Source organism: Punctularia strigosozonata, assembly GCF_000264995.1.
Source record: "Punctularia strigosozonata HHB-11173 SS5 unplaced genomic scaffold PUNSTscaffold_5, whole genome shotgun sequence".
NCBI lineage: Eukaryota > Fungi > Basidiomycota > Agaricomycetes > Corticiales > Punctulariaceae > Punctularia > Punctularia strigosozonata.
Genome location: NW_006767437.1, coordinates 1,746,826 through 1,769,478, shown reverse-complemented (window position 1 = coordinate 1,769,478; position 22,653 = coordinate 1,746,826). Strand labels below are relative to the sequence as shown.

Genomic DNA, 22,653 nt, shown 5'->3' with positions numbered 1-22,653 from the left:
CTTCAAGGCCAGATCGCAAGGCGGGCAGTCAGGACGAATGCCGAGAAGGGCTCTGATGTCGATAGCAGGACAACCGCAGCTGCAATCGTCCCTTCCCTTCCCAGAGCGGCGATTGCAAGCGAAGTAGAAACGTCCCAGAACCGCACGACCGAACCCCCTCGCCCTCAACCGCCCGCGACTACATCCCTTGCGCCGCCGCCGGTCCAAACGCCCGCTGCTCCCGTTCAGCCTCCGATCCTCCGCACCTTTCTGGTCCCTCCAGACCCGATTCCGGAACCTGCTACAAATGCGAAAGCTGCCGAGACTACCGTTGTCGAGCGGAGGACCGCCGCTACCCCTGCACATCTGTCTGGATGGCGCGCGAGCATCGCCCGCCACCATCGCGATCCGCCGCCTGCGCCTTCGCCCGTACCTGCGCCCGCCCCGGCGTCCCAACTTGTTGCAACGCTTGCTCCGCCTCCTCGCTCTCGTAATCCTGGAAGCCTGATTCGCTCCTCGTCCAATCAACCGCAGATTCAAGCCGCGTCGGGACTTGGCTCTTCGTCAGTCGATGTCTCAAGCGCTGGCGAGACTACGGACGGCCCTCCGATTCTCATCCCGCCGCCGCAATCGCGCTTCGTGTCTCTTCCGCCCACTCGACAAGCTCGAACTGCAGGAATCCGTGATCAGACCCGGGTCCTCAACGCCCAGAGGGACTCCGAGGCTACCCTTGTCGAACCCAGCCCTTTGCTGCTGGCTCCTCTGCCTGAGCGTCCTATATCGCCTGCGCCACGGGAGCCCGAACGCCGCCAGGAGCCAGTTTTAGCCTCGTCACCTCCAACGTCCACGAGGCCGCGTACGCAGGACCAGGTCAACGCTCGCTCGGTGAGCCCTCCCGAGCGGCCCAGCTCCACTCGTCCCCATGAAAGGTCAGAAAGGCTGGCTCCCACCCGCCCCCAAGAGATACGGCCTTTGGGCACCACTGCGCCTATACCGATACCGCCAAGAGAACGGCGCACGGTCGAGGAACCGGGATCTACGCCATCGTCAACGCTTCCCCAGAGCACACCGTCATCCAATGAGTCACAATCTGTGCGGCCGACCGTCGCAGCGCCGGTGCCTCAACGAGGCGTACGCAATGTAAGGGTGGAACGAGCTGCACCGGCTGAGTTGGCCCCCGTCGCTAGGGCGTCAGAGCGGCCAAGCTCGCCGCCTCCGCGAGAGTTCCGATACGGACTAGGGGTGACTACGGCACAGCGAGATGCCACTCAAGCCGTTGTCGCGCCTCCAGCTCAGGAACCAATGGAGCCACGCCCTGTACCTCCGCCGCAGAGGCCTGTCTCCCCTCATAACCAACGCTATGTGGGCCCGGGCGGTCGTTCTCCGTCGACAGAGCGAGACATCACACCCGTCGTCTCTCAGCCTCGACCTCAGCGCGTGGCATCCCCGCCCCCGCAAGACCGCCCTCCCTTCCGTGTTGCTCCGGCCACACCGTACACCTCTGTTCTTGCTGATGCCCCTCGTCATGCTCAACAGAGCATCCCTGCTGCTGCGGAACCTCCGCCTCAACGACCTAGTTCCCCGCCACCAGCTGTTCAGTATCGGATGGGCAACGATTCTCGCGTCTTGAACTTCCAAAATGAGCGCAACGGCGATCTCCGAGACCAAGCACTCAGTCCTATTCTCATGGAGGCGCAACTTCAAAGATCCGTCACCCCACGACCTTCGGAGGATGCAAACACGGCCCCTTCTTTGACGCGCCCCGATATGTCTCAGCAGCAACTCTTCTCCGACTCCGAAGGGCCTGATCGTAGCGTGCAACCTGTTCAGCGCCCAGGCTCGAGGTCACAACAGAGACCGCCGCCTCCCGCGAAGGAGTACTCGACTCCTCGACCGCCAGCTACCACCAATATATCGTTGGACTCCTCGACACCAGCTGCTCGCTATGCTGCGAACCAACGTCGCGGTCAAGCTATCGACTCATCCCCTGATGTCAGAGCCCAGCCAACGCCCCCTCAGCGGGCGATGTCCCCTCCGCCGCAACCGGATCGGTCCCGTAAGCCGACTACATTCGTTAGGCCGGCATCTCCTACGCGGCACGCTACTCAGTCAGACCAGGATGAACCAGTCGTACCTCCCAGAGAGCAGTCACGAATGCGACGCGTCCCGCCACCGGCGTCAAGCAGGAATGCTCCAAGCACCCCTTCGCGCACTATATCCACGCAGAACCTATATCCGTCGCAAGCGTCTACGCCCATGATATACCATCCGCCGATGCCTACTCGACCCTCGGATGAGTCGCCGCTTCCCCAACCACCACCGGTGGTACCATCGCAATCGGCCCACTCATACAACTTACATCCTCACCGGCATGCTACGGTCGCGGGGCTGCCTGACCGGTCTCTTCCCGCTCGTCCCCGGACGCCGCTGCGCGCAGCGACTGCGCCCATTCCTATCACTCACCCGGCCGTGCAGAGCCGTGTCAGGTTCGATGAGCACCGGAAGCCGAGTCATGAGCAGCTCTCCTATGCCGCCGAGTCTCTGTTCGTTGTTTCGGAAAACGGAATCCGCGTTCCATTTGGGGACTTGTGGCGCGAGAGAAAGACAATCGTTTGCTTCATACGGCACTTCTGGTAGGTCATTCATTGTTGCACGAGTGCATCCCATGACTCACTGCGTACCACAGGTGTCCACATGACCAAGACTACATGCACTCCGTCGCGAGAAATGTCGATCCAATCACCCTCAAGCGAGCGGGCGTCGACCTGATATTCGTCGGCAATGGTTCTGCGGCGATGATCAAGAGCTACCGTCGTAAGTGATTGTGCGCTTGGTTGGCGCCATAGCTAACATCGCCGCTGCTTAGATATATGGAAGCTTCCGTTTTCGGTCTACACTGATCCCTCGTGCCGCTTGTACGAGGCGCTGGGCATGACGCTTCGTACCAATGACCCGGGACCGGAGTTCCAGCGTGGCGAGTACATCCGTCATGGCTTGGTGGGTGGCATCGCTATGGTCGTAGTACATGCTTTGCGTGTGGGGATGCCTGTCTTCGAGAAGGGCGGAGATGCCATGCAGCTCGGCGGCGAGTTCATATTGGGGCCCGGGTCAGCCGTTCCGCTTTCAACGTTATACAGGTCGCTAATATTACACGACACGAACAGGCTGACCTGTGATTTCGCACACCGCATGCGGACCACACGATCTCATACGCCCATCGCTCAGATATTGGCCGCAGCCGGTGCCTCGCCCCGCGCTCCTGCCCGTCGTCGCGAACGTCACGAGACTCTCGAACATCCAGAAGAGCAGCAAATTATCCAGATGGTCCGCAACTCTATCGCTCCCGACATGCACCTACTGCCAGAGCCGGAGCTGGATGCAGGGCTGACCACCTCTCCCAGCTCACCGGACGCACGATCTGTCCCTTCCCCCGTACCACCACCCGTTTCAGAACCGGATTCGCGCCCTCGACCGCGGCCTAGGAAGACAGGGTCGAGCGAGCGGCGCGAAGAGGTTCGACCGAACCTCAGACCTCATCACACTGGCTCCAGCGAGCGACACGAAGAAGCCCGGCCAAGCCTCAGACCTCATCACACGGGCTCCAGCGAGCGGCGCGAAGAGCTTCGGTCAGATTCAAGGCAGCAGCGTCAGCCGCCGGATCCGCGGCGAGGCACTCAGCGATATGACGACTCGACCATAAGCCGTGCTCGCCAACCTCACATGCAGCAGTCACCGCCCGATGTTCCCGAAGACGACGAGACGGACTCAGACGATCGTCCGCAAACACGCGGGCATAACAAGCTCCAGCAACGCAGGACCAGACGCAAGCCGGGGCGAAGGGATGCAGAAGGCCCGGACATCAGCACCCAGCCTCAGGGACATGTCACTCGGGAACGCGGTGGCAGCACGAGCGATGGAAGGCGTCGCCTGGAACGGCCTCGAATCGAACGAGAGGAAGACTCGTGGGGAATGAACCAGAACCCCAACGCCCAGCAGTACCCGCAACGTGGTCAGCGCGAGCGAGACGACTACCGCCCCACCGATCATGGCGCGCAGTCCGACCGCGAGTACTATCAACGTCCACCAGTACTGCGGGGCGACTCGAAACAACGCATGCAAGCGCAAAGACAGCCGCCCAGGCGCGAGCGGGACGTGGAAAAGTATCAGATCGGAAGCGACGACGAGTTGGAAATCGCGAATATGTACAAGCAGGCTCTGATCCTGTCATGATCTCACCCAGAGGTTCGAACCTTCCTCTATTATATCGGCAAACAACACACCCGTTATGTAGTCACGAATGTTCATGATGCAATATATGACAATCATCACTATTCGTGAAGGCTAGGAGTTACATTGGGTGGAAGCGGTTAATCCAAGAAGCCCGGTCTCCAATAATACGCAATTAACCCTATGATGATAATGCTCGCCATGTGCAGATCAGATTCGTGCAAGAGGATAATGAGGTTTCTGCAAGAAGTACGGATACATTTTCTTTCGTCACTGCCATCCATCTTACACGTCCCAGTGTCCGAGACTACACACATATATCAGAGGCGCCGGAGGGCAAATTAATGAGACGAGATGGACAGACATGAATGATGCTCATGCCCAGTTGTCGATGAGGGAGTCACGCATCTCCCCAATGACTGCAGCCGATGTTTGCCCTTGAAGCTCTGAACATACCTGGTGAGCATCACTCAATGGAAAGATGGCGATTGACGTACTGAACGCGGCTTCGATCACGCTGATTTCGGTTGCAGTGGTATCCAGGCCGGTGAAGGCGCACCAGTCATTCACAACCAAACCGGCGCCGATCACATCAGAACCACGGTTGACGGTACCCGCCTTACGACGCGACTTAGTTAATGGCTGATATGGGGCTATCGTCCAGAACTTACCACTAGGGGCACCTGAAGCAAGCTGCTAAGCTCGTCCTGGTCTTGTATACTCGTCTTTGGATGTACGAGCCCGCCCTGATTCGAGATTGCGCAATAGCTGCCGACGAGGACATTGTCCGCGATCGTTTGCCGGAAAACTTCGACCTTGAGCACATCGGCGATGATCTCCTCTGTCTCGCGATCAACATCGGGGTGCACGAGTGCGACGTAGTCGTTGCATGCAATGACATTGCCGAGGGCGGAGAGGCGCTCTTCTACCCGCTGGATGGCGACGGCATCAGGGAGAGAATTGCGGAGGTGCTGGAGTTCTTGGTCGGTAGCGGTGGAAGGGACAAGCAGGCCGTGGCGATTTCCTGGTGGCCGAGACGATTGTCAGCGCTCATGCCCTCGGCCAAGGCAGCCTCGGTCGCACCTGCTGTTAAGCGCCCTATTATGCGCGTTCCGCCGATGGAAGTGTGTACAATCGGTATCACATCTCCTAACTCAGCCTCGAAGGCCGAGTAAAAGTTGGTGCTGCCTTGGATCGCCGTAAGGCAGTAGCCGTTGGTCAGCTTGGAGAACACTCCAATGTCACTGTTGTTTTCGAATTGCAGACCTAAAGATCAACGGATCAGAAAAGATCACGGTGCGAAGTACAGTGCCTTACGGGTCGCCATTATGGATCGGGGGGATTTACAGTACTATAAGCTTGAGCCGGGAGCTGGAGAGAGGAGGAAGGGGAAGGGAAGCAAAGGAGATGCGCTCAACCGAGGCTGGGCGGATGTAGACTTGAGCGAAAAGCGGCCAAGATCAATGCATTTTATCGCACATGCTCGTGACGCGTCGGTTCCGCTCCGTGCGGATGCATGCCTTGCGCAAGACTCACCGCTTGCTACAACGCCGACTCGGATTGACTCCTGCCGCTTGAACTCTTACAAGAGTCAGATCACTGCCTACTCCTTTCCATTCAAGTCCTCTAGATTCCCAAGCGGCCCAGAACTCGTCTTCCACGAATGCGTCCGTGCAATGATCATGCCGCTAATGCCGTTTGCTATCTACGACTTCTTAAGTTGAAGGATGCGTTTCTTCACTTCTCTGACAACAGAAGTCTGCGCCAACGTCGCGAATATTTCTCATAACGTCCAGAATAGACGCAACTCCTTACGCTCAGAAATGGGCGAAGGAGGCCTAGTCCGTCGTTCAAATCTGGTGGTTAGAGACCAGTACGTACGTACCCATGTACCGGGTTTATTTTGGGGTCTGGCCATGATTCATATCCCTCGGGTGAGGATGCATATCGTTGCGATTGACCGACCAGCTTGGACTCTACTAGCTTCAACATCATCATCGTGCACGCCGGGTGTATCGTGGCATGTCAACAAGAACGATAGGCCCTGTGAAGAGGTACATATGACGGGCGAAAATAGATTCCGTCGACCTAATTCGACCTCAAAACACCACGCGCTGCCCTAGCGCCAGCGTATCACTCGCACCTTGTCAGCACCGGTGGGGCACCGACCTAGCAGCCCTCCTTACTCTCAGGTTTCTGCTATTCACCACGCTTCTAGGGAGCTGCTTGTTTTACATAAAGATCCTTCTAATCTTGGAGGCGGCACTGGCAAGTTCCAGGCGCGAGCGACATCGGATGGGGTTGCACTCTCGTCGGGACGAGGCTTCGAAGTTGCACTATTTGCTCCGGCATTGGATAGTCGAATTGATTGATGATCGTCAACAACGACAAGGGATGTCCATGAGCTATCCTTGATTCCGCCAACTGCGTGATTGCTACCACGTCCCTTCCATCGGCCCCATATTCCACTGTGAGATGACAAAGCTTCGGGCAGAGGACGCTTTGGGTGTCGAGCCGGCACGCTAGAACATCGCATAATGCGTCAACCGCCATGTGCGTCGAGCCCTTGTACTGTTTTCCGATCGTCGAGAGGCAACGTAGGTTCGGTACGCACTCTAGCAGGTCACGCCAAAGAGCTCGATCGGCACTCCGAAGGCCTACATCGAGTATTTCGATATCAGCTGCGGAAAGCGAGCTCATGATGGTGGCGATTGCGTTGGCGGTGGGGATGCCCCTTTCCGATGGCGAGCTTAGATCTAGATTATACGTCTGCTGAGGCGATCCACGATGATCCCGAAATGCATTGTTCAAGGATAGAGATCCGCCCGTGATGTCCAAAGAGAGCACTCGGCCAGGGCATCGAATTGGTCTATTCCATGACCGATTCGTGGAGAGCAAACGTGCCAGAGCTGCTTCGAAGGAACGGTCGTCCGTGACCGCCTCTATCTTGATTGTGCAGCTTTGAGGGATGACGAAATGATCCATCATATGGATCGTCGTTGACCAGTGATAACCCTGAATCTGCAGCTTTGTGAGCGAAAGGAGTGGAACCACCCTCGTGGGCGCCGGCATCGAATGAAAATCCGCAACATGGTGATCCGTTTGCTCTTCCAGTCGCTGCGCCATCTTGAGGTGTTGCAAACGAGGAGAACCCTGGAGGGCCTTCGTAAGGCAGTCCATAGAGATACATGCATTCCCTTCAAGGTCCAGCCCTATGAGGTTCTTCATCATGTTCAATTGCCAATTAATAGGCGTACAGGAAACCGTCAGACTTCGGAGGCGAGGAAATGAGTCGCTGAAGGAAATCGAGTGGAACAATGACGTTGATGCTGAACCTTCACGTACTTCCTCAGCTGCGGGCGACAACTCCAAGGTCAGAGTCTTGAGAAGTGGTAATGCTTGGTGAAAGAGTGAGTCAAGATGCACAATGCATTGAAGCTCGGAATACTGGCAATCGAACTCGAGGATACGATCGCGATGCGGCAACAGGATGTTGACGATATCGGTGAGGGGACGAAGACTTCGCATTGCCCCTGAAGGGGGTACGTAAACGAATAGCGGTGCAGCCTGAGATCTGAGCAAAAAGACAGAGACCCGCGACCATGGCAGTATGGCGAAATCGATGGACGTCCATAGCCCCGCCGTGCTGAGAGCGATAGAACGCCATCGACGGGAAATATGAGACACGACCATCCAGGTCTTCTCAACGCTCCGGGTGTTCGGTCCCAACTGCACCTTCCTATGATTTCGTAGTTTCATCATAATGTTTTGTACAAGTTCATCTGGAAGGTTGTCGAGGGGAGAAGTAGAATAGTCGAGATACTGGCCATGGATTGTCGAACTGTTGAGCAGTTCAGTTTGGCGGCGCCGGCCCACAGATGAGCGACGTACCAGTCCTGCCCGTTGCAAGAGGCTATCGCGTAGTTACGCCTTTCCATCTCGTCTGCAGAGTCAAACATGACCAAGCCTCCGGGCTGTAATACGTCCTCCCGAGGCACTGCGGCGAGAACAAGATTGAAGAAGCAAGTTAACGCAACCCGAACAGCGTCCCGCGTCGACGTCGTTGGCGAGTGGAGGTACAAAGCGCTCTGACAAAAGCGTGCAAGCCCGAGCTACGATCATCATAGAATTCAACAGAGCTCTATGGATACACCCAGGTAGCGACCTTCGTATGCTTACAATCTGCCGCGAGTGAGGTGTGTTGAGAGCTGAGCAAGAGTTGGTTATGTCGCGCGCGAAGCGACTCAGGGCGTATCAGTACGCTCTCAGGCAAACGGCTCCGTTGCGTGAACGACTGTCTTCACGCTCTAGAGTCTGCCTGGGGAGACAAAAACGGCAATGAGCTCGTACTGCACAATCGAGAACCGTTGCAAGCTTCGAGATGATATCTGCTGTTGATGAGTCCCCGTCGACGGCCTTGAATCGGCTCCTCGCTATTGTCCTCGCGGCCCTCTCGACGCATACGGTTCAAGCTCATCAAAAGTACGAAGCTGGTGATCCGACATCGGAACGGGCAATAGACGACGACGTTGGAACCTCCGCAGTGATCTCCTCGCACCTCGGTGAGTACGATCCCCACGACGTCGTCGATTTGCAACTCAACTTTCTCCAGTATTCTTCCAGACGCAGGACGACACGCCCGCACACTACTTCAACTGCTCGCTTCCGACGGTCGACTGCGGACAGTACGCGCAATGCAACCATTCTACTGCGCGTTGTGAATGCCCTCCTGGCTGGACCGGCGACGAATGCTTGACACCTCGTGCGTAACCTGGTCGCTATATCCTAGATATGTTTGTTCTCGACCTTAACCAACCACTTCAAAGAATGCGACTCGCTCGCGGACGAACCCCATCGTCAACCTCGAGCTCCCGGTGAAACATGCCAATGCAAAGCCGGCTGGGGCGGCATAAACTGCAATGGTATGCACTCTCCGGCGTGCACAATCAGCTGTGAATAACGAGCCATGCTTAGTGTGCAACGACGACCAGGCTTGCGTCGGATTCTCGCTCTTGTCGCAGCCCTCTCCGAACGATTCGGAAAGTGAAGACATGGTGTGCTACAACGGGGGCGATTTCGTATCCAGAAACCGCCACATGTGTAATATCACGAGTACGTAGTTCCTAAAGCCTTCATAAAGTATTCATTTAATTTGCTTACCCTTGCTTGCAGACGAGATGCTAATGGGAATCATGAACGGACGACAGCCTCACGCCACACTCTCTTGCGACAAGAGTTCATCGGAATGCTCCTTCCGATTCTGGGCCGAGGAAGTCGAATCTTTCTACTGTGCCCTCGATGGCTGCTCGTTCTTTAGTTCGTCCGACCCTGAAACTGACAGGACATTCGCCTACGTCTGCGACCGCATGAAATGCAAGTGCATCCCGGGCCGCTTCTTCTGCGGCGAACTGGGAAGCGTCGACATTTCCTCGTTCTTGGACGAGGACATCAAAGGTCCGGGCTCCTTCGCCTGCGCGACTGGCGCCGGATGCCGATTCGAGGAGCCCAGCCTGAACGCACTATCCGACGCGCTGTTCGGCGACCCTTATCTCATGCTGCGGTGCGAGAGCGGGGAGTGTATACGCTCCTCGTCAGCTCCAATGGACCTCAAGTGAGCGGAAGTGCTGAACGACATGTAGATACACGCGACGGTGCTGGCTAGCGGTGTCGCGGTACTGACAAGCGCTGTCACGTAGTCGCACGTCCGACCTCAAAGCTTAAAGGGCCGGGCGATTGATCGGCTGATTACACCTCTTCAAACCGGACCTGTCCAATGTCAATGATGTGCACCGACAGATAAGAGGTCACGACAAACGAGACAATGAGATGGTGTTTCGTATAAGTTCGAGAACTGCTCTGACTATCAGTCCGACGACGCCAGCTTACAGGTGTGCGACGTAAGGCTAGAACTGTTCGTTACGAGACTAGTTGCACCTTTCCGTCTTGTCTGCAGCGTCTCGAGTGCCGTGTGCAGGATGAAGGGCTCACGCTCGAGCCGCGATTGTTTCAGGTGTAGGTATTGAACTCTATATGTCAGGTAGTACAGTACTGTCTATGATAGGTCTATGCATGACACGGGAAGTCGTACGCTTGTATGCCCGAAGTTTGTTCATGATCACGCTGACACGCACGCTGAGACGACGGGTAAAATGTCATCGTTCACGCCTAGTAGCGACCAAACCTCCGAACGCCTCGCCATAGTCGTCCAACACCGGCAAGGCTGTTGAGGTGACGCATGGACTGTTCCCATACACGGCGGGGTTAATCACAATATCGAGATGTGTCAACGTATGGGCACTATTGAGGGCGAGGATAGGTAACCAGGGAGCGAAATCGACATGAAAGGTCGTGGAGAAGCGCCTCAGGTGTACGCGGGAGAGGATGCGGCAGAGGTACACGACAGCCACCTTTGCGGAATCGTCCCAGAGCTGTTCCTTGACCGCGAGCGAGCGCGTGTTCGCGAGCAGCTGAGGTTCACAATCCGTCTTGGATGCAAGAGCTTCGAGGCTATCCATTGTGCCGACGTGTCTGATAGTCTGCATGTCAATCGAAGACCGGATGTGTATATCACCGTACAAATCCCTCTTCGCGAGGTAGTTGCCGCGAGTCCATGACGCTAGTCCCGCTAAGGCGACCGAGGCAACTGTGTGATCGAAGATGCGAGGATGGCGCGCATACAATTACTGCATCTAAGTCATGTACAATCAGAAAAGAGACACCGCTGTGGAGAACGAGTTTAACATGGCAGGAAAGTTGAGAGGTTGGACGAGGATACCGTTCGGATTGGGCACATAGCTGATATATGTCTCGAGGGTGACGGCATGCCTTGTTCACGCACGCGCCTCGGCACTGCAAGGTTTTCTGCATAGTGTAACATAGAGGCCCGAGGGCTGAGCTTGACAGTTTGATCATCCGAATGAATCGGCCATTGCGGACGGCGGCGATGGTGGTCGAAAGAGAAAGGTGCGTACGCAACGGGGCTTTCTCACGACGCCAACAACCACCTACTTCCGGCCTCAGCGGTGCATATCTTGAGTGCACATGTAGCTTATTGCTCGTTTCATACGAGGCAATGTCCGAGCGTTGTAGTCTTTACTATGATCAAGGCCTCGGATCGTGGATCCCGGAGACTTTTGGTATCACCTGTTACAGATCTATCGTTCGACCGCTTTCATCTTGGCGAGGCTGTACTCGGGTGTGGTCACCATAATCCACAGCGCAGCCGCGCGGAAACACCTTCGCCTTAGCCGTCACCGTACGCAAAGCGGTCGGAAGAATGGCGGCTTCCGCTCAGAATCAAGGTTTTGTGTCCGGGGAGCAGTACCGCTATGCGCTGAGTCAGTTCGTAAGTCGGCCCGTTCATTCGTCCGGCACGCTGGGCGCTTGATGCTAAGCCGACCGCGCGTAGAGGATTGCGCATGAGCAGGTGGAGCAGCAGCGGCAGCAGATGGAGGAGCAGGAGAGGCAAATCGCGATGCTGCGGTCGCGGATCGCGACCCTGGAGGGCGAAGACTTTGCGCAGCCGCATTCAGCTTCAGCCAAATCCTCTGTGGACGACTTCTCCGTAAAGGCAGGATTTGTTATCACGCGTCGCAAGTCGGGTTGTCTGATGTTGTCGTTACAGAATGCTGCCTCCAGGTTAGAGAAGCTGATCAATCGCTGGGCTGGAGATATCGTCCGAAGTCCTCCTCTTCCTCTCGCTGATCTCCAACGAGCGACGTTGGAGGATATCAACGATGGCAGCCCCTCGGTGATTCCAGATACATCCGCGATGAAGGTACAAAGTCTACTCCGCCATGTCATGTCCGAAGTGATCGCCGATGGGGTCGTGAACTGTCTCATCGTCACTGATTCAGCTGAAGCGAACATTCAGCTCTCGCGAATACACGAACACATTTTCTCTCGTAAGTGATCCGCGCCTGTAGTATCATTTCGTCGCCTCACTACCGACCGTTTAGGTGACGCGACTGTTGCATGCGTTTGGCGCCGTCAGACCTTCTCCGCCGCGATCGAGGCGCCATCGACGGAAATGACCACCCTCATCCTGCAAGAGCAGATGCCGAATCTCTTCGGCCTATTTTCGCCACCTCAACAAAGTCCTATTATGCACGCCGCCATCCCGCTCCTCCAGAGCGCGACGGAGTTCTCGCGCATGCTGCACGGCTCCAATCCAGGTGGCTCTGGCGCAGCAGACACGTTCTATCGCGCGTTTGTGCCTGAGCTCGGAAGTCCGCTCGACCCTAGGCAAGTCGAGCTCGTGAAGCGGTGCGTGCAGAGCGACAAGGGCGCGGGCGATAGGGTAGGGGCTACGGTTTTCTTTGGCTTGGTCAAGATTTCGAGAGAGGGGCACCAGAACGTTCAGACTGTCGTCAGACGGGCCCAGGTCATCTGCGAATGCGCTCTGGCGCCGTTACCCTACGCTTGATGCGCCCTCTACTGCATACCGTCTCATTGTCTTGTCAGTCTATTTATACGCGACCTGTCTTATACCAGTTGAACATCGATCGTGCTATGTGTTACAAGGAAAATGAAATTGCATTCACTTCATCATGGAACTGTGCAACTTCCAATACTCTTATTCTGGGATCTGAGTCCAATACTTGAAGTCGGCTGGAACAAGACTTGGACGACCATGGCCGGTATTATATATGCCCCACATGGCACCCTTGAAGAAGAAATTTCTATTCCACGGCTTCGGTTAGAAAATGCATTGTCGGCAGCGAAACACCACTCACCCTTGAGGTGGGAGAGACATAGCAGCTGCGTCAAACGTTACCGGGAAGACGAAATCGTCACCTCCCTCTGCGTATCCCAGCGTGTAAGTGGTGGAGTTGGTGACGACTTTCAATCTGACAGGTTCAGAGTCTGTGCGTAGCGGGATATACGTCGTCTATCGGGTGATGTGAGATCGGTAGACGATAGTCCAACTTGTCGTAGGATCCTTACCGTAGTCATCGTGTTGTTAGCAGGCACAAGCGCCCACGGACCAACCTGCTGCGCCGCGACCTTCGTCCTCACAACAATCTTCCTCCCGGTCTCCCCACTCGCCCGGTCCGGGCCCGCCACACCGATATCATTGTGCAACAGGTCGTCGTAGAAGGCGCTCAAACCCGCTTCGGTCAGATTCGACCCCTTGTCGCCAACGGCGAAATCGTCCAGCCGAACCTCCACGCTCTCGTTGTAAGACGCTTGTTTGCGCAGGAGCAGCGCGGGCACGTCACGATCGCCCGGTGAATAGGGGCTCGCGTTGATTCTGAGGTATCCCGGACGCGCCGTGAGCGAATGGAATGGTTTGTAGGGTGTGCGATGATAGAAGAAAGAGTGGTCGAGGGTTTTGCTGGTAAAGGAGGTGTTGAATGTCGATGAAGTGGGTTTGTCGTGAAGAACGCCAGGCATATGCTCGCGGATCGGCTCTCCATGATTGAAGATAGGCCAACCATCCTGCCATGTGACGGGAAAGAGGAATGTCTCGCGACCTGACGGAGCACAGGGTGAGCAAAGAGCAAACGAGAGATGACGCTGCGTACCGAGCTGAAGATAGCTGAAGTTCCCTTGTTGAGGACGGACCCCGAGGGCGACGCCCCACCATTGCCCGTCGGCGGCCTCGACGAAGTCAGCGTGACCCGTCCATTGCACAGGCAACGATAGGTCTGCGCCGTTGAAAAGGATGGGATTTGCTGGATTGTTTTCCCATGGCCCAGAGGGCGACGGTCCGCGTTGGATGGTGGAGCGATGCTGCGGTCCAGAGCCGCCTGTGACGCCCAACTCGTGAGCCACCAGTACAGTCGGAGTTGCCTGGGCAAACTTACCTTCCGCAATCATGAGGTAGTAGGTACCATTTACGTGGTATACATGAGGACCCTCTGGCCGCGATGTTGAGTTTAATGGAAGAGTGCCGTTGAAGATTAGCTGGGCCTCGGTGAGGGGACTCCCAGTCTCCAAATCGATTCTGTTCTGCCAAATGCCTGAAAGCCACGTGTATCATGAGTGAGCCCTTGTGTTGTGAATGTCTATGGAACGCGAGAGGCACACCATAAATGTTTTGCACGGCATTGTTGATGCCCGACCATGTGTTATAGACCTAAGCAAATGCGTGAGACAGGTTCAGGACCTGGACGCCGCTGTGCTCACATCGCCGTTCGTATCCCAAAACAAATCGTTGTCATAACCCAACGAGTCTTTGCCGCACCGTCAGATACCTGTTAGTCCACATTGCAAGATATTTACCAAACCACACAGGGTCGCTCCAGTTGTTCGAGAATATATCTTCCGTCTTGACATAGAATGATCGAGGGAAGAGCCTTAACTCCGGAGTGTAGACGAAGCGTGTGGTTGATACAAGATAGAACATCCCCTTGTGGTACCGCAATCCAGGTGCCCAGGACCCTGTTGAAGCGATGAATACGAGGGGAACACCAACTTGTACGCGGTCTTGTGGACATAGACGTACCTCCGCTTGGAGGAACACCCGTCAAATCTAATTGGCTACGGCGATTCAATCCATATCCAATGATGCTCCAGTCCACTAAGTTTCTGCTGTGCCATATCGGGTGTCCCGGAAACTGTTCGAACGTCGAGGTCGCGATGAAGTAGTCGTCACCGACGCGGAGAATGGTCGGGTCCGGATTCCATCCAGGTAGTATGGGATTCACGAGTGCGCGTGTACCTATGTGCGAGGGAGCTTGGTTCAGCACTTGGTTTCCGGTCAGACTGTGGGACTCCGACTCACAAAACACGAAAAGCAAGAGGGCGAAGGTCGCCTGCAACAGCTGCTTGCAGGCCATAGCCAACCACCACTGGCAAGCTAATGACGTGAGGATTTTAAATTTCGTCGTTGATGGGTTCCCATATCGAATTTATATAGAAGTGCATGGTGTAAGAGGAGATGTTCAGCCGCCGGTCCGGGGCGGAACAAGTCTTCTGACCATGATATGCGGAGGCAGAGCAAGTAACTTAGCGTGGCGGCGAAGTACGAATCGCGCCAGGTCGGGATCAGTTACGTGACAGTCTATGTATAACGTATGTATCGCGAAATGATACCGCAGTTATTTGGCGATTTTATAGATGCGCGTACGGGGGTTCGGAGCAGTCTACACTTGGCCACTCGTCGCCCTCGTACCTGTGGTGGCGATCGAGGCCTCAAATGCCTTTCTTTCGGCCTCCGCTCTGACGAACTCCTCGCATTCCACCCGACTCTTCGGCACATCAACCAAGTAAAGGAAGACCGTGCTCACCACACCCCTGCGCGCGTTATCATATATGAGCCAAGATTCGACCAGTAGAGGGAGAGAAGACTGACAGGGAGAATAGGAAGGTAAAAGGCATGTTGTTGTTATCCCCTGAGTCGGTGATGATCGCGGAAGTGACGAAAGGCCCGATGAAAGCCGAGGTCTTGCCCACGACGGAGAAAAGAGCGAAGAAAAGGAACCTAAATGAAGCGTTGTCAGATAAATCAAGCGCGACTTCAGGAATAGAAAGGCCCACATCTGAGGGAGAGGCGATACTTCGCTGATCATGGTCTGACTGTACGCGTACCAGGGGCACACCATGAGGCCATAGTACGCTTGGTACAGCCTGTAATAAATCTGTTCACAACGCTTTCATATAAATGACGCAGATTATATACCATATTTCCCAGACGTGCTTAAAGCCGAACGCGTTTGTGTGTATGCCGATAAGACCCCAAATAGTCAAGATCTATAGAATGTGGTCCATGACCTTAGAGAAGAAGGACGCGCTTTGGCTTGACGGGCGACGCACGATTATCCAGATCACATTGAAGGATAACATCTAAAAGTGGAGGATGAAATCGAGTGCGCAACGTATCAATGTCACGACGATGTACCGCTTTCGTTGAGATGTTGTACTTCTTCTGTACGATCCAAAACAGGCTGTACCGCTTGTCGAGTCTCATCCTAGAATGGCACAAGTCCAGGTCACTCACTATATGCCCAACCCTTGCGCTACAATGCCCACGATGAGGAGTAGCGTGAGATCCAACGTCGAATATGATACAACACTGAGTAATGGGTGAGCTTTCCCAGTGCGGATGTCGAAGAAAACCGTATGCACCTGTTCTGCAGAGTCCCAATCACGGTTACAGTCGTGTTTAATACATCGCCCCTTCCACCCATAGCTTCAGTAGGCACTCTTGGTAGAGAATTGACGTGACCCACATGAGAAAATAGAAGATGAGATACAAGAACGTCTGCTTCAACCTGAGACATTCTCGGAATGCGACATAGGTTTGCTTGAAGCCAATAGTGAGGAAGGATGTGCGTGGCGGGAGAGCTAGCCCGGGGCGCCTCTTCTCGAGAATGAACCATGGTAAGGCGCATAGAACTGCCCTCATAGTTAAGATCGAGCTGTCAGACACAAGGATGCATTACTGACGCCACACTCCACCGGAAAACGCGATAAGTACGCTGAACGCCTTGGTGTTGTTCTCCGTACTGTCACCTGCGTGAAGACCCTCCAGGATTCCGACCATCACGGCAAGTATGAATATTTCCCCGAGTGAACACACCGCGAAGGAGACGTTGGATATGCGGTTGCGTTGGAGCGACTCATGAGCAGCGTCCTGTTCGAGCGTTTTCTTGCCTTCAAGTACGTCCTGTGCTGAAGCCTTGACTTCGGGAAGATCGCGTGCGAGGCCAGGGAATGCGGCGGTCCAGAACGTCAAGGCGCATTGGTAGGTGATGACTGTCGAGCATCGTAGTCAGTCACCAGAAATAACAATGTACCGCATACTCACGACCGAGGATATACAGTGCAACACCTGCTCTCCATCTCGAGGGATCTTCGACGCCCAGCCAGGCAAAGGAGACGGCGACGGCTAAAATCGTGAAAAATATTGTAATATTGGGCCTCCACCTGCCATAGTCCGCCCATGCGCCGATGAGTAAGAGAACAACAGCTTGGATGGCGAAGCTTATGCCGTTCGTCAAGAGAACGATAGAATTTACTGTTAAAGTGATGAATGTCGATGAGCGAAGCCGACATGGAATAAGGCTTACTGTCTCGCACACGTCCGAGGTACGGCAGCACGCATCCCGTGTTACTTCCACAGGGAGCCTCAAACGGCGGGTGAGCCGGGTCATATCCAGCCAGGAATAGCAAGTTCTGGAACTGCGAGGGCCCAAAATTGAATCCAGATAGTCCGTTGTTTCCCTGGGCGTGCACCCTTCGAACCGAGTTCAGATCGGAGAAGTATATACGAGCGCACCACATAATACAGATAAAACGCCCAAAGCTCCCATTTCGTGGTCTTCCACTTGGATCTATCCAAATTCTGATCCTCGACGCTGTCCTCCGCGACGTCGAACGACTCGCGTTTCTTGTCCAGCGTCTCCTCAGGTTCCATGATGGCAAAAGGCAGAGAACTCCACTGGTGGATTGTAAGGCCCACAAATACCGAAACGCCGCATGCTGAGCGAACTTCGATGCGCCATGGTCGTGGGCAAAGATCTGAGCTGAACTGAGCGGCCTCTTCCGCGTTCCGGCCGGAGCCGGGCAGCCACTCACTTTGACCTCACCACTCTCGACGTCGTCCGCGACAACGAATCGCTTCGGATGCATCGCGCCTTAGCGGTCTCCCAGAGGACGCTGCAGCCTGCGGGGAGGAACCTCGTCAGGGTTTCTCGGCGGGTGAGGTCAAATTGTTATTCCATGGATACATGTATACTGACGCGACAGCCTCGTAGCGCCTTGCGACTGCTGCAGAAGGACAGACGGCACCACCAAAAAAGTCGAGCGGAGTCCGACGCTTTCTGCTCTACACTGCAACCGCAACTGCTACGTTCTACATAGGCAGCGCCTTTGCCGCGGTCAACAACGAAACCTACCATGACTTCTTCGTGGACAACGTTCCTCTGGCTAGCTCCGTCGTTCAGTTCGCGGAGGACGAGGGCTTGGATGAAGTCACGGTCGAATCCGCAATTGAATCGGTCATCAATGCCGGGCGTGGTATACTGATCGTGGCGGACGACGTGGTGAAGGGTGTGCAGCGCCTTGCGGGCGGGATAAACATCGAGACTGCGGTGAACAAGACGAGCGAAAGCGATATCGTGGACAAGCTGAAGGAGGCTCGGGACGCAGCCGTGAAGAAGGTTAAGGGCGAGGCGGAGAATGTAGAGCGGCAGGCGAAGAAGGCGGAAATCAAGGTCGCGGAGCAGCCGGAGCCTCACAAGACCACTCTGAAGGAGACGGTGGAGAAGGCGAAGGCGAAGGCAAAGGCCGTGAAGGACGCCGTCGTCATTTCGATCGAGAGGGACGAGGAGCGCGTGCGTGGTATCGTGCGACACCGACTTCGGTCGTTTTCGGCGGGTGTGGAGGAGCTCATCGAAGAAGCGGAAGCTGCACTGGCAGGCAAAATTCCCAAAGAACCCGTTCACGAGGTAGCCGGTAAGATTGGCGGCACGAACGTCTATGACTCGCCCCTCCCTCTCGGTTTCGAGCCACCTCCAGGCTACGCTCGCCCCGCTCCTCCCCCCAAGCCTACTCCCGCTCCCGTCGCTGCTCCTGCCCCCGATCCTCTCCCCCTTGTCGCCCCCGCGGTCGCCGAACTCGGTGCTTCGGAGCCCGTCATCGCTCAACTTGCCGATGTCATCGACAACCTCGCCTCCTACCTCAACTCCAACCCCACCGCCGCCGAGAAGGCGCGCGACATCCTTGACATCGCCAAGATCGATCTCACCGAGCTCGCCGGCAAGGTGGACAAGGTGAAGGCTGAGGAGAAGGAAAAGCTGGAGGCTACGCTGGACGAGCAGGCACGGCAGTACAACCTGAAGCTGTTGGAGTTGGAGATGGCGGCCCAGGATAAGTTGGACATGCAGGAAGATGAGTTCAAGAAGTATCTCGAGGACGAGAAGGCCAAGTTCGTCAAGGCCTACCGGGAGAAGCTTGAGCAAGAACTTGCCACCCAAAGCGAGATAATCAATCAACGGTGTGTTCTCTTTGCTTCCGGAGATGGCAGTCTTTGATTCACGCAACATGGGCAGTCTGAAGGAGGAGGTCATCGCGCAGGGCATCGAGTTACAGCGTCGTTGGATCCGTGAGGTGAAGGTCCGCGTTGAGGAGGAGCGCGGTGGACGTCTCGCTAAGCTTGATGAGCTTGCCGCGAACCTCAAGCGCCTCGAACGCGTCGCACTCGACAACTCGGAGTATCTCGACGAGAATCTACGCGTGCACGCGCTCTGGTCCGCCCTTCGCGCGCTGAATACTGCCGTGGATTCACCCACACGCAAGCCGTTCCGCGAGGAGCTCCGTGTCCTCAGGCATTTCGCCACCGCGAAGGATGACCCGGTCGTCACCACCGCGCTCGAGACGCTTGAGGCAACGGATGTACCTGACATTGGCGTTGAGCCTTTCGCGGACCTCGCGAGCTGGTTCTCGACCAGCGTTGCGCCGAAAGTCGCAAGCGTTGCGCTCGTGCCTGACACGGGTGCCGGCGTGCTCTCCCACCTTGCTTCGCAGCTCCTTTCCTCCTTCCAGTTCAAGCGTAGTGGGCTTGTCGAAGGCTCCGACACGCTCAGCGTCCTCGCGCGTGCCGAGTACTATCTCAACGAGAAGGACCTCGATAGCGCCGCGCGGGAGTTGAACCAGCTCACCGGGACAGCGAAGTTGTTGCTCTCTGATTGGCTTGATGCTGCCCGCCGGAGGTTGGAGATTCAGCAGGCATTAGAGGTTCGTGAGTATACAAAGTTTAGCCAACTCAAATTGACTCCAGCCATTTCAGGTACTACAAACGGAAGCGACTCTGTTATCGTTGCTTGTGGTTTGATGCTAGCCAAAAGTATAAATAACATGATTTTGCCGCGATGGACGTTGGCGTTTTCAGGCTAGACCCCTTCATGACCTAGACTAATATATGAGGCCTTGAGCAACTACGTCCAACACACAAACAGTCACACAGCTGCAATTGGATACCTTCAACGAGTATCGGAAGATGTAGTCCGAACAACGCGGTCACGCTGACGCGCTCCGTCACGGCGTCACGGCGTGTCCACCGTAGGCAGCTGCAGCGCCATGCATGTCTTTCCGTATGGTGCTCTTGATATCGTCCTCAGCACGACGGAAACTATGATTATCCCTATAAACGTCTCTTTACCGACCTCCATCTCCGAGTCCGACAGATCTAGGCCAAAACTCCCCCCGAGACTCGTCAAGCTAGGGGACGCGAACTCAGACGAACTGGTGCTCATTGAGCTCCAGGGCGAGCTGGAGACGGAGGGCGTCAAAGACAACCAGGTCGTTGGCACGCTCAAGCTCGATGAGAATGTAACTTTCCGTACTTCATGCGGTATGGTTCTGGCATCGCTAACGCTTTGATCGGGGTCCCAGGACAAACCAACGCTCATGATCGGCTACCATCTCCTGGAAGGCAAGCTCGTGAACCTTTCTAAACCCCTTGCGGTACTCCATCTCCCCGGAGCCGATGCGCGTCCGTCTATGCCCAGTGGTGCAGCTATGGATGTGGACTCCGAATCGAACCATAGCAAAGAAGGTGTTGCGTGGAACATGGTTGCGATTGTCAAGCGCAAGATCGTCTTCTCCAAACGGCCCATGCCCATCGTTGGTCTTGGTAGTTCGGCGTCTTCTACGCCCGCCTCTGTCAAGGCGAAGTAGTTCCGTGCAGAATACCCTCTACAAATGTGCGGCATCTATGCGACTCGCAAAGGTGATCCGACCGTGGATGTTCATCCTTATCAGCACTGGCTCATCAGGATGGGGTAGACGTTGGTGGAACATCGGCCGGGACGGAAAGCCAAGCTGGGCTGCGTACCTCCCTTGCGGATGCGTACGGGCAGTTGAAGTGATTCCTCGACCTCAGCCTGCCTCGGGCCTGTGGGAAAATTTAAAGGACTCAGGATGCTGACTCGAACGTTCCGGGTAGCATGCTCTCCCTCGGAAGGGTGCTTTGTGCGAAGGGTTGGTTGATCCTCAATACAGATTGAAGTACGTGCGACTGTAATCTTCCGTAAAAACGTTCAAAGGAACGCAGCAATGATATTGAAATGTTGATCGCCAGTCGCTTTCCACCTACCGCTTCCAAGGCCGACCGTTTGGAAGCCTTCCCGATACAGGGACAACTTGGACTACCTGAAAATACCGTTGCTGCACAAAATGCCGACTTTACTGGACGGTCATTACCGCGCTTGGATTAAAGTGGAGGGTAGGGAACTACCTGAGTTGAATGTCGCGATCGAAGCTGAGCAGGAGGCGGCACAGCCCATGGCATCATGATGGGTGGCCTTTGAAGCCGGGAAGATGCCGAACATTTAGTGATTGCTTGGTGGTCAGGATGCGATATAATCCCGACAGGAATGTTCCATCAAAGTTGCAGACGACGACCCCAGATTCGACTTTGCCAGCGATATCGTCGTCAAAATCGACGGAATCGACATTCCCGACACTGATGAACGATCCATATACGCTCGAGAAAGAGGGCGCCACAAGTAGTCGGGAATCTGCAACATCCGAGTCGTTGCCGCCAGGGAAGGAGCGATCAGGAAGGCATTGACCTTCACTGCGGCTCAACAGATTCAACTCATTGGTATGTCCTCTATTCGATCGTGCTCACATCCTTGGTAATCAAACGCGGCCCAGAGAGCTCGCAGTCACCCGAGGCAGCATCAAAGGAACTGGGCTAAATATAGATATAAACATGGCGCGCCGTTTCCGACGATGATGATGTCGTCGTCACTAAAGTCGACTCAAACGTAGACCGCTCTATACCCGGAGTGGAGACAGTGGTCCCTGAAGAAAGCAGGCTGGTAGGTCGTTATATGGCCGAGTCAGTGGGTCATCCGAGCATGTCGTTTGCAATCAAGCAAAGACATAAATTAACCTCGAATTCTAGCTATGGCAGGGAATGGAGGGAAGTCCATCCAGGTAGGATAACCTGGACCGACGTCGACGACTCGCCGATTGCCACCTTCATGTGCAATCATGAACCGTTGGGTAAGCTCTGCATCGTGAACTTGACCTAAACAATGCTGACAGCATATGTCTAGCTGTACTGGTCGCAATTGAGCTGGTTCCCGAACCAGACGACGACCCGCAAGGTGTCTCCAGGCGCAGGATTGCGACCCAAATCTCAAGCACCTCATTAAGTACATGATGGCGTATTTTTCTCGAGGAATGCGAGGTACCCCGGACGACTTGAAGATCGCGTCAGAGCTTTGTTTAGCACCTGATACCGATCCAGGACGGAAAGCGGCCTCACGACGTTACTGAACGCCCAGTATTCTCGCGCATAATTCGCCTTTTTACGCCTTTCATCACTGGAAAGCGCCGGGTGCCCCGGCAGCTCACCTTCGCTTGAGCAGAGCTGCACTTGCACGTATGCAAAATCACTAGATTATGATCAGGTAAACTATAGTATACACGATGACAGTAGACAGTTCCACGGACTGCGACCCGATTTGATATTTTGTCTGCAGTTCT

At 55.3% G+C, this 22,653-nt stretch overlaps 10 protein-coding genes across 10 annotated transcripts; 6 read left to right on the top strand and 4 right to left on the bottom strand.

Moving 5' to 3' along the window:
* Positions 1–2,253: 2,253 nt before the first annotated feature.
* On the top strand, positions 2,254–3,222 carry PUNSTDRAFT_66052 (uncharacterized protein; the record flags this gene model as incomplete). The annotated part of the gene is made up of 4 exons (XM_007383180.1): positions 2,254–2,612; positions 2,666–2,793; positions 2,846–3,086; positions 3,144–3,222. Coding segments are annotated over 4 exons (807 nt in total), but the record flags the coding sequence as incomplete, so codon positions are not given.
* A 325-nt stretch (positions 3,223–3,547) lies between these two features.
* On the top strand, positions 3,548–4,288 carry PUNSTDRAFT_52099 (uncharacterized protein). The gene has a single exon (XM_007383179.1). The coding sequence runs from the start codon at positions 3,700–3,702 to the stop codon at positions 4,207–4,209; it is 510 nt and encodes a 169-aa protein (XP_007383241.1). The 5' UTR covers positions 3,548–3,699; the 3' UTR covers positions 4,210–4,288.
* Positions 4,289–4,322: 34 nt separating this feature from the next.
* Positions 4,323–5,600, bottom strand: PUNSTDRAFT_86489 (eukaryotic translation initiation factor 6). Its single transcript, XM_007383178.1, has 5 exons — positions 5,524–5,600; positions 5,290–5,472; positions 4,878–5,230; positions 4,704–4,824; positions 4,323–4,652 (listed from the first exon to the last, which is right to left on the bottom strand). The coding sequence occupies exons 1-5, from the start codon at positions 5,531–5,533 to the stop codon at positions 4,582–4,584; spliced, it is 738 nt and encodes a 245-aa protein (XP_007383240.1). The 5' UTR covers positions 5,534–5,600; the 3' UTR covers positions 4,323–4,581.
* Positions 5,601–8,490: 2,890 nt separating this feature from the next.
* On the top strand, positions 8,491–9,821 carry PUNSTDRAFT_101940 (uncharacterized protein; the record flags this gene model as incomplete). The annotated part of the gene is made up of 5 exons (XM_007383177.1): positions 8,491–8,768; positions 8,819–8,968; positions 9,033–9,128; positions 9,181–9,318; positions 9,379–9,821. The coding sequence occupies exons 1-5, from the start codon at positions 8,588–8,590 to the stop codon at positions 9,819–9,821; spliced, it is 1,008 nt and encodes a 335-aa protein (XP_007383239.1). The 5' UTR covers positions 8,491–8,587.
* Positions 9,822–10,358: 537 nt separating this feature from the next.
* On the bottom strand, positions 10,359–10,721 carry PUNSTDRAFT_133738 (uncharacterized protein; the record flags this gene model as incomplete). Its single annotated transcript, XM_007383176.1, has 1 exon — positions 10,359–10,721. The coding sequence occupies one exon, from the start codon at positions 10,719–10,721 to the stop codon at positions 10,359–10,361; it is 363 nt and encodes a 120-aa protein (XP_007383238.1).
* A 588-nt stretch (positions 10,722–11,309) lies between these two features.
* On the top strand, positions 11,310–12,631 carry PUNSTDRAFT_120220 (uncharacterized protein; the record flags this gene model as incomplete). The annotated part of the gene is made up of 4 exons (XM_007383175.1): positions 11,310–11,551; positions 11,615–11,776; positions 11,831–12,110; positions 12,165–12,631. The coding sequence occupies exons 1-4, from the start codon at positions 11,483–11,485 to the stop codon at positions 12,629–12,631; spliced, it is 978 nt and encodes a 325-aa protein (XP_007383237.1). The 5' UTR covers positions 11,310–11,482.
* Positions 12,632–12,781: 150 nt separating this feature from the next.
* On the bottom strand, positions 12,782–14,990 carry PUNSTDRAFT_120219 (glycoside hydrolase family 43 protein; the record flags this gene model as incomplete). Its single annotated transcript, XM_007383174.1, has 10 exons — positions 12,782–12,887; positions 12,942–13,096; positions 13,153–13,682; positions 13,734–13,958; positions 14,016–14,171; positions 14,239–14,287; positions 14,338–14,384; positions 14,434–14,592; positions 14,657–14,872; positions 14,936–14,990. The coding sequence occupies 10 exons, from the start codon at positions 14,988–14,990 to the stop codon at positions 12,782–12,784; spliced, it is 1,698 nt and encodes a 565-aa protein (XP_007383236.1).
* Positions 14,991–15,231: 241 nt separating this feature from the next.
* On the bottom strand, positions 15,232–17,690 carry PUNSTDRAFT_86476 (MFS general substrate transporter). Its single transcript, XM_007383173.1, has 13 exons — positions 17,432–17,690; positions 17,223–17,376; positions 16,961–17,170; positions 16,600–16,908; positions 16,383–16,548; positions 16,279–16,329; positions 16,151–16,225; positions 16,052–16,097; positions 15,967–15,996; positions 15,833–15,903; positions 15,691–15,780; positions 15,506–15,634; positions 15,232–15,447 (listed from the first exon to the last, which is right to left on the bottom strand). Exons 1-13 carry the CDS (start codon positions 17,567–17,569, stop codon positions 15,297–15,299), a joined length of 1,620 nt encoding a protein of 539 aa, XP_007383235.1. The 5' UTR covers positions 17,570–17,690; the 3' UTR covers positions 15,232–15,296.
* Positions 17,691–17,694: 4 nt separating this feature from the next.
* Positions 17,695–20,089, top strand: PUNSTDRAFT_52095 (uncharacterized protein). The gene is made up of 4 exons (XM_007383172.1): positions 17,695–17,853; positions 17,910–19,150; positions 19,206–19,890; positions 19,943–20,089. The coding sequence occupies exons 1-4, from the start codon at positions 17,779–17,781 to the stop codon at positions 19,985–19,987; spliced, it is 2,046 nt and encodes a 681-aa protein (XP_007383234.1). The 5' UTR covers positions 17,695–17,778; the 3' UTR covers positions 19,988–20,089.
* Positions 20,090–20,286: 197 nt separating this feature from the next.
* PUNSTDRAFT_65900 (uncharacterized protein) lies at positions 20,287–20,832 on the top strand (the record flags this gene model as incomplete). Its single annotated transcript, XM_007383171.1, has 2 exons — positions 20,287–20,484; positions 20,548–20,832. The coding sequence occupies 2 exons, from the start codon at positions 20,287–20,289 to the stop codon at positions 20,830–20,832; spliced, it is 483 nt and encodes a 160-aa protein (XP_007383233.1).
* Positions 20,833–22,653: the final 1,821 nt, after the last annotated feature.

Excerpts from the sequence above, each read along its gene's own strand:
- PUNSTDRAFT_86476 (XM_007383173.1), bottom strand. The coding sequence starts at position 17,569 with ATGGAACCTGAGGAGACGCTGGACAAGAAACGCGAGTCGTTCGACGTC. Across the intron at positions 16,549-16,599 it reads GTTTTCCGGTGGAGTGTGGC|TTCTATGCGCCTTACCATGG; the intron begins GTCAGTAATGCA and ends CTATGAGGGCAG. Across the intron at positions 15,904-15,966 it reads TCAATGTGATCTGGATAATC|ATCTTGACTATTTGGGGTCT; the intron begins GTGCGTCGCCCG and ends CACATTCTATAG.
- PUNSTDRAFT_52095 (XM_007383172.1), top strand. The coding sequence starts at position 17,779 with ATGCATCGCGCCTTAGCGGTCTCCCAGAGGACGCTGCAGCCTGCGGGG. Across the intron at positions 19,151-19,205 it reads AGCGAGATAATCAATCAACG|TCTGAAGGAGGAGGTCATCG; the intron begins GTGTGTTCTCTT and ends CAACATGGGCAG. Across the intron at positions 19,891-19,942 it reads AGATTCAGCAGGCATTAGAG|GTACTACAAACGGAAGCGAC; the intron begins GTTCGTGAGTAT and ends CAGCCATTTCAG.
- PUNSTDRAFT_86489 (XM_007383178.1), bottom strand. Across the intron at positions 5,231-5,289 it reads AATAGGGCGCTTAACAGCAG|GAAATCGCCACGGCCTGCTT; the intron begins GTGCGACCGAGG and ends CTCGGCCACCAG. Across the intron at positions 4,825-4,877 it reads TGCTTCAGGTGCCCCTAGTG|GCGGGTACCGTCAACCGTGG; the intron begins GTAAGTTCTGGA and ends TCGCGTCGTAAG.
- PUNSTDRAFT_52099 (XM_007383179.1), top strand. The coding sequence starts at position 3,700 with ATGCAGCAGTCACCGCCCGATGTTCCCGAAGACGACGAGACGGACTCA.